At 38.5% G+C, this 8,688-nt stretch overlaps 1 protein-coding gene and 1 long non-coding RNA gene across 3 annotated transcripts; both read left to right on the forward strand.

The window, feature by feature from the left end:
- The first annotated feature begins 1,016 nt into the window (after positions 1–1,016).
- LOC309478874 lies at positions 1,017–3,016 on the forward strand. 2 transcript variants are annotated; one of them, XR_014199119.1, is made up of 3 exons: positions 1,017–1,807; positions 1,926–2,028; positions 2,469–3,016. It is a non-coding gene; the product is annotated as an uncharacterized lncRNA (long non-coding RNA). The 2 variants fall into 2 exon arrangements; XR_014199118.1 differs by having other exon boundaries at positions 1,926–3,016.
- A 2,933-nt stretch (positions 3,017–5,949) lies between these two features.
- LOC309479562 (uncharacterized protein) lies at positions 5,950–7,093 on the forward strand (the record flags this gene model as incomplete). The annotated part of the gene is made up of 2 exons (XM_082143690.1): positions 5,950–6,663; positions 6,785–7,093. The coding sequence occupies 2 exons, from the start codon at positions 5,950–5,952 to the stop codon at positions 7,091–7,093; spliced, it is 1,023 nt and encodes a 340-aa protein (XP_081999816.1).
- Between the last annotated feature and the right edge of the window lie 1,595 nt (positions 7,094–8,688).

Here is an 8,688-nt window from a genome sequence, read left to right on the forward strand (position 1 = left end):
GTTCAACTGTTTGGATACAGACATTCTTCAAAATATATTCTTTTGTGTTCAACAGAAGAAAGAAACTCATACAGGTTTGGAACAACTAGAGGGACAGTAAATGTTGAAAAAAAAAAGGTTTGGGTAAACTATTCCTTCAAACATGGATAAATGGTTATCAACACTGTAAAAAATCCAACTTGCAAAATGTTAACTCAGTTTAAAATTTTAAGTTGAGTGGGCAAATTTTTGACTGCAATGTTGACTTTACTTATGAAAACTATTTAACTGCAAGTGTACTACTATTTTGTCCAATGAACACAAACAATTAAGTTGAGAAAACTTAATATTTTGATTTCATAGTTCGAACGTTTAACTTCCCGTCATCGCGCATGCGCAGTCTGTCTCGCTGTACGTTACTCTCGGGGTTTCCTCCTTCAACCACGCTATCGAAGGGACTGGATTTCATCTGATTGAGGTAAGTTTTCTTTAAGCTTTATACATGAAAATAGGCTATAAATTGCACACATATGTTGATAAAATATAGTATTATGTTAAAAGATATATTTTGTGGTGACGATAAGTTTCTATTGTTAGAGATTATCCACGTAGCACATTGCTACTAACGTGCTAACGTTAAGTTACCCAGACTAACGTTAGAGTGAGGAAACATGCTTGAATGAGAAAAGAAGGACAAGGACGTGCATGGTGTTTAAAATTGTTAAAAATCTTAAGCTCAGTAAGTCGTGAATAAAGACTTAAATGCGGTGCTTGCGTTGATTGAGAGACAGAATCTGAGTGCGAATTCAGCTATCTTTCGTGGCGTATTGCGATTTAATAGTGACATACACATACAATTATGTCAATAACAAAAAAACAAAATAAAAAAAGTATTCAAGTAAACACGGTCGGCAATGTCTTAAATGAACATAACCAATTTGGTGAAACCTAGATGTTTCAGTATTAGCTGCTAGATCCATGAGCTCTTAAAGTGACCGCAGTCCGTTCAATTTGATTTCAAGTTTATTTGTCACGTATACAAATTTCAGTTACAGTTTGTACATGCTTAGGTTGAGGCTCAGTCATTCTACAGTGCAATATAATTAAATACAATACAATTTAGAGGAAAAATTTAATAATATTGGCCTATATATGCAAAACGAATGTGTTATGTTAAAAATATGTATGTTAACTTTGCATATTAAATAATAGAATGGGTAGTATGTGTGCAGTATGTTTTAAAGTGAATAAGATACAAATATTGTGTATCCTTAAACAAATATTAGGCTACAAAAGACAAAATAGCTCACTGCTCTTATAATAACTTTTGTATCTTTAATATCTGTCATATTTAATAAATACAGTGAAAACTATGCATTGATTCTTTTTCACATTTGATTATTCAATTTCTTTATTATTTTTACTACATGTTAAATTAACTTACTGTAACTGATTTTTGTTGTTGTTGTTTTGTTTAATAAAATTATGTATCTTTGTTCTGTTGTATTTGTCCTTTTTAGACTAAAGAACATCAGTACAGTGACAAGATCCTTGGATGTGCTAAAACAGTGGCCTTTATTTTTGAAAAGATCAGGTGAGTTGAACTGAATTTACTTGTGTTGGTCTACACTTAATTCTTACTGTTTCAACAATGTTTTTTTTGTTTTTTAGGGTCTCTGCTCTCTGCTGAGTATTACAGGATCACACAAACTGATCCGAAGAGCACCTTTTTCTCTTGGTTAAATGAATACACATCTAGTCGTACAAAGCAAGTGGTGGAGCGTATGGAGATGAGATGAAGATCCTCCTAGACCAACTTGATCATCAAGTAATTATTTGATCATATCTCTCTGGTTAAAGGCTAAATGGTGCCATCTCTTTTTCAAGGTATTCCCATGCTTCTCTTTGTATATAACTTGTTCCATATTTGTTTTTCTGTCTTTCAGACACAGAAACTCCAATGTGCTTCCTCAAAGAAAGTCTACAACTCTTAAAGGTCTGCCTTTGTTTATGAGGGAAAAGTCTGGAAACATTCTGAAGACTTGCCTGGTAAGAAGATCATCAGCATATACACTCACACCTGATATATTTCACCTATTTACCAGATGCTGTTAAGAGATAGGTTTTGTGTGATATACAAAACTTATCATCAACAGACAAAGTCATGGTAAAAAATACTTTATTAAATAATCGTAGTTGAAACTTTCTCAGTGATCAGTTTGACTTCACCTGATAGCACAAATTCAACAAGTTGTTATTTTATCAAAGCAAAGACAGTCGAAAATTACTGTTTCACAACACTGTCTGGAGACATTCCCTCTGATATCTAACCTGTTAAAACAATACAGTGCACAATCATAAGGTTAAACATGACCGTGTTTCAAGTGAAGTTACATGAGCAGACCTTTAGGGACACTCTGGTCTAACATAATTCAATAAAATAAAATAAAAATGACCCTAATTTTATGCTGATTTATTTTCTACTGCAGGACACAGAGCCAGAAGACATTCACAAGGGGAGAAGATGAGGATCTTAACTATCGTTGAAGATGATGTTGCCACTCAAACCCAAATATAAGGTGCCTCTCTGTAGTACTATAAGAGCAGATTGGGCCAGATAATGTGCAAGACCTTTGCCACAGTTGTTACTCTCCTCTTTGGCTTGATTTATGGCCCCAATGGACTATCCTAAAGTATTAAAATACACCAGTAGTAACTGGTGGTTAAGAAAAAAATTGTTTAGTTTGTTTAGAAAAAAAACGTTTATTTATCTTGACCTAAAGTGCTCCGCAAGGCTGATTTATTTTGCATAGTCCTTCAAAAGATTGTCCAAGTAGCTGCAATCCATATGGATAATTGTAAGGTTGAGCATTTATTTATTCCAGTTTGTACTCTAATTTTGTGCATTTATTTTTTATTTTTATTAATCTTGAAGAGTGGAATAGAACTTCATCACCTTAAAATATGTGTACCTAATGCAAATAGAAAATGTGTTGTTTTGCAGAATATTTGTCAATAAATAAGTTCTGTAATGATAGCAATGTCTTTTGTATTGTGTTGTATTTACAGTGTGGTTTACTCCCTGCATTTGGATTCTTAATGTGAAGGCTATACAAGTATCTGGGTGAGATATTTGAAAAAGTTGAATTAACTTAAAAAAGTAAAAAAGTTTAATCAACTTAAAAAAGTAAAAAATTGGATCAACTTAAAAAAGTAAAAAATTGAATCAACTAAAAAAAGTAAAAAATTGAATCAACTTAAAAAAGTAAAGCAACCAGCTGCAAAGCTTTTTTGAGTTTACTCAACTTCAGGACCTCAGTAGTTGTGCTAACTCATTTCTTTGAGTTGGACTGGTAGTTGGATGAACTTCGACCACTGAAGTTGAGTAAACTCAAAAATGCTTTGCAGCTGGTTGCTTTACTTTTTTAAGTTTACTCAACTTTTTATTTTTTACAGTGAGGGTAGTAAATCTTCAACAATACCAGACAAAAAGACTAAAAACAAAGCTAAACGAAGAAAATACAGTACTGACCTATAGTGATAGTCTTCACATCATGAGACTCTTGACTCTTTCGCTGTGTTGAGCAGTGTAGCCGATCGCTGACATATCTGTTGATTTCTTGAACGCAATGGCCAATCAGAGGTGTTTAAGTTAGTCAGAATCCACTCACCGCTCAAAACGCCAGGGGTTTTGTTCAGTGCTGAGTTCTGCAAGATTTATTGTGCGGTGTAGACAGCTTCATTGATTAAGATCTACACACTGCAAATGCAGAATACACTCTTGAAATGACTATAGCAAAAAAGTCTGATAGGATATGTGCATTAAGGTTAGAGCAGCGGGCTTCTGGAACCGGGCCTGGACTCGGTAACCCATGAACTGCATTGTTTATTGCCAGTTTATTCAATAAAGACTCCGTTTGTCAACCAACGCGACAGAAATAGTCAGGTCTGTAAAATTCAGATAGCTTGTATGTAACACAATGAGATCTTAATAACAGTAGCCCATACTTGTCACTCTGTATCTCCCAAAATATATATCTTAGGAAGATCAAATGTAAACTCTAAGTTTTATTGATCAAAGCTCTTTATAATGCAATATATAAAGCAATTGCAATATACTGCAGTATTTAATATGATTTATAAAGCTCTATATAATGCATAAATCTCTTCATAAACATATAATGCAATCCAATACAATGAAGAGAGATGAACAAATAAACATTTCTCAAAAGCCTGTTGTAGAAGTCTTTATTTAAAAAAAATAAATAAAAAAAATAATTATATTTAGAACACTTTTATTATTGATTTGTGTTATTGAGTTTCAACCAGTAGGCCTTGTGATGTATTTTTAATAGATAAGATAGTAAACTATCTTTTAAACTAACCATGATTCTAACATCTAAACCTTACTTCCCTTTTTTCAGGCCTAACATTCAAACACTTGAACAAAATGTACCAAAAATGTTCTCTGAATATTGTGTCCATGGAAAACTCTGAAGTGCTGACCATGACAGTATCAAAAATATACTTTCTAGAATAGTCTCATGAGATATTGAGTAATCAACTGATCTCTTAACCATTTTCTCTATTATTTTTCTGATGATTCGAGATCATTTTGCTCATGCCAGTAACAGAGGGTGAAGGGGGGGTGGGGGGGTGAGGGGGCTTGCTTTTACACAAATCGAATCAATTATATTGAAAAAAGGTGATGAGTTAGTCACGTTGATCTTATTGTTGTGTCTGTCTTTATCCTATAAAGTCCGATGTATTTTTCTTCTTGGGTGGGATTCTCTGAGAAATGCTCCAGAACTCTCCCGGCCGTGATTAAAGCATATTTTAAGGCATTGTCTGAAGTCTGTCTGGTTATTATTGCTGCGCAGCAAGTTAGTAAGGGGAACAAGTTAGGGTTAGGAAACTCGAAGCCAGTTGTCGACTGGAGACGCAGAGCTATAAATAAGTGTCGATTGGAGACGTCCCAGGTAATCAGATTCCAGGTAGGGGAGACCGGGGACAGTTGCAACAAGTCTTATTCCTCCAATCAGAAACATGCTAGAGTGATGACACTTATACTGCACATGCACAGTTAGACCCTCCCCTCACCAAGAGGACATAAGGCTTGTTCGACTTCATGCAGCTCTGCGCAGACCGATCGGCGGCTGACTTGAAGCAGTGCATGCCGGTTAGAAATTTTGTCCGACTTGGGCTGCGTTCCAGCCCACTTTTAGACACGCACTTGCAAACTTCCCTAAGCACTTCCCCTCGGGGGAATCCCTGCCGCCATTTTGAAGTGCGTTCCACTTCGTGAAGTGGACGAGGTAATTTTATATGGACAGACCCTCGTTCCCTCGATTTTGACCGAGGACTTAGGACGTTCCCGCCAGTAGTGGGCACTCGTGCAACGTAAGCAATGATGTACATCCGAGTGAACGAGACGGAGGGAAGTTAGCGAGTGAAGGGCATGATCATTTTGGACTGGAACGCAGCACATATACAGCGCCGACGCCACGTGACTGTGACGTATGCCATCAAAGTACAGCGAGAGCGATTCACGAGTAGCCGGAGAACTCAGCCAGCGCAGCTTCTCAAGAGCGGCTGCACTGGGCCAGAGCCTGTCTACGGAGAGCCTGGCCACTCCTTATTAAGTCCTATTGTACTGAATTTTGGTTGTAGTTGCACCAGAGTTCCACTGGGGGTGATCGCCCATGAGTGCAAAATGAATGGGAGTCTATGGAGCTACAGTAGACGGCTAAATTTGTCTCTTTCACCCGATTGCCGTTGAGAAATCTCAGATTTGATTGTAGGTTTTGCAAGTTCAACATGGGTTATAGGTCGAAAGTTGAATGAACGAGTACTCATGTCCTTTCGATTTCTTACAGGTTGAGTTGTTGTTGCCCATAACACGCTAGCATTCTGCTAATGAACGCTGATTGGTCAGTGAAGGACTGATTATACGACCAGAGATACCGCTTGATGGCATCGTGTGTGTGTGTGTGTGTGTGTGTGTGTGTGTGTGTGTGTGTGTGTGTGTGTGTGTGTGTGTGTGTGTGTGTGTGTGTGTGTGTGTATTTTCGGCGTGGTCTTTTAAAACAACAAAACAAAAACTCTTCTAGCACGTGTATTTACCTGTGTCAGCTGTGTTGTGTGTTTACCTGTGTCAGCTGTGTTGTGTGTTTACCTGTGTCAGCTGTGTTGTGTTTACCTGTGTCAGCTGTGTTGTGTGTTTACCTGTGTCAGCTGTGTTGTGTGTTTACCTGTGTCAGCTGTGTTGTGTGTTTACCTGTGTCAGCTGTGTTGTGTTTACCTGTGTCAGCTGTGTTGTGTGTTTACCTGTGTCAGCTGTGTTGTGTGTTTACCTGTGTCAGCTGTGTTGTGTTTACCTGTGTCAGCTGTGTTGTGTGGTTACCTGTGTCAGCTGTGTTGTGTTTACCTGTGTCAGCTGTGTTGTGTGTTTACCTGTGTCAGCTGTGTTGTGTGTTTACCTGTGTCAGCTGTGTTGTGTATTTACCTGTGTCAGCTGTGTTGTGTATTTACCTGTGTCAGCTGTGTTGTGTGTTTACCTGTGTCAGCTGTGTTGTGTGTTTACCTGTGTCAGCTGTGTTGTGTGTTTACCTGTGTCAGCTGTGTTGTGTGTTTACCTGTGTCAGCTGTGTTGTGTGTTGTGTGTTTACCTGTGTCAGCTGTGTTGTGTTTACCTGTGTCAGCTGTGTTGTGTGTTTACCTGTGTCAGCTGTGTTGTGTGTTTACCTGTGTCAGCTGTGTTGTGTGTTTACCTGTGTCAGCTGTGTTGTGTAGTTACCTGTGTCAGCTGTGTTGTGTATTTACCTGTGTCAGCTGTGTTGTGTGTTTACCTGTGTCAGCTGTGTTGTGTGTTTACCTGTGTCAGCTGTGTTGTGTGTTTACCTGTGTCAGCTGTGTTGTGTATTTACCTGTGTCAGCTGTGTTGTGTATTTACCTGTGTCAGCTGTGTTGTGTGTTTACCTGTGTCAGCTGTGTTGTGTGTTTACCTGTGTCAGCTGTGTTGTGTGTTTACCTGTGTCAGCTGTGTTGTCAATGCCTCGAGAGAAAAGAAAGTGCCGAGCGCGAAAGCACCAAAGTGACTGAAGGATTGCCGTAAAGCAGTATCTCTGGTCGTACGATGTGTACGACGTCATTGACATTTTAAAAGACTTTTTAAAGCAAATAAGTGACTCTAAAAAATCGAACACCCAGCAATGTGTAATTTCTTTGCATCTCCTTTCGAATACAACATTCAAATTATTAGACAAAAAATTATATCCTGAGAAAAGTGGATTTTGAGGGGTATAGCGCCATAGACCTCCATTCATTCTGCACTCGTCCTGTGAGCGCCCTCATGTGGAACCAGAGTGGAACTGCAACCAGTTCAGAAGCCGGAAGTTTACTGAGAGTGGAAGTTCTCCCCTTATTAGACATTCTCTGGTCTGTCTTTATCCTATAAAGCCCGATGTATTCTTCTTCTTGGGTGGGATTCTCTGAGAAATGCTCCAGAACTCTCCCGGCCGTGATTAAAGCATATTTTAAGGCATTGTCTGAAGTCTGTCTGGTTATTATTGCTGCGCAGCAAGTTAGTTAGGGGAACAAGTTAGGGTTAGGAAACTCGAAGCCAGTTGTCGACTGGAGACGCAGAGCTATAAATAAGTGTCGATTGGAGACGTCCCAGGTAATTAGATTCCAGGTAGGGGAGACCGGGGACAGTTGCAACAAGTCTTATTCCTCCAATCAGAAACATGCTAGACAGTTAGACCCTCCCCCCACTAAGAGGACAGAAGACATATTCAGCATCTGCTGCTGCATTTATTGAACAACACTTGTTTTGGAGATATGAAAGTAAATTTTTTCATGAGATGTATATTTTTGCAAAGACCGGTACCACGACAGATATGATGAAGCCCTTGACAGTGCACGGAGTAAACATATGAGCAGAAAGTTGCTCCGTCTTCGACTGGTAAATGAAGAGATACCTTGTTGATCACTCTGACAGTGTTTATATTGCAGTGATGACCTACTGAATGTCACTGCCGTTCAAAAATGTGTTGGTTAGTCAGAATTTTTTTCAGCAAGGGTGCATTAAAGGGATAGTTCACTTTGAAATTAATTTTTGGTATGTTTTAGCTTACCTCAAGGGCATCCAAGATGTAGGTGTCTTTGTTTCCGCAGTAGTTTCAATTTTGATATTTTTAGGTCAAACCATTCTTGTCTGTCAGTCATATAATGCAGGTCTATGGTCTCCACCTCAAAGAGCATGTACAGAGAAGTCCAAATTAAACAATTCCCCATCGTAAGTACACATTGATGGCCTAAGACACGAAACGAGCAGAAAACGAACAGTATTTATATCGTTTTTACCTCTTGTACACAACCAGGCGCTTGCGCAGACTATGTGCGCGCGCGCCCTCAGATCACTTGGACGTGGTTGTGTACAAGAGGTTAAAACGATATAAATACTGTTCGTTTTCTCACACAAACCGCTCGTTTCGTGTCTTAGGCCATCAATGTGTACTTACGATGGGGAATTGTTTAATTTGGACTCTGTGCATGCTCTTTGAGACAGTGACCATAGACCTGCATTATATGACTGACAGACAAGAACGGTTTGACCTAAAAATATCAAAATTGAAACTACTGCGGAAAAAAAGACACCTACATCTTGGATGCCCTTGAGGTAAGCTAAAACATACCAACATTTAATTT

Source organism: Leuciscus leuciscus (genome assembly GCF_965113295.1).
Source record: "Leuciscus leuciscus genome assembly, chromosome: 17".
In the NCBI taxonomy this organism is placed as follows: Eukaryota; Metazoa; Chordata; class Actinopteri; order Cypriniformes; family Leuciscidae; genus Leuciscus; species Leuciscus leuciscus.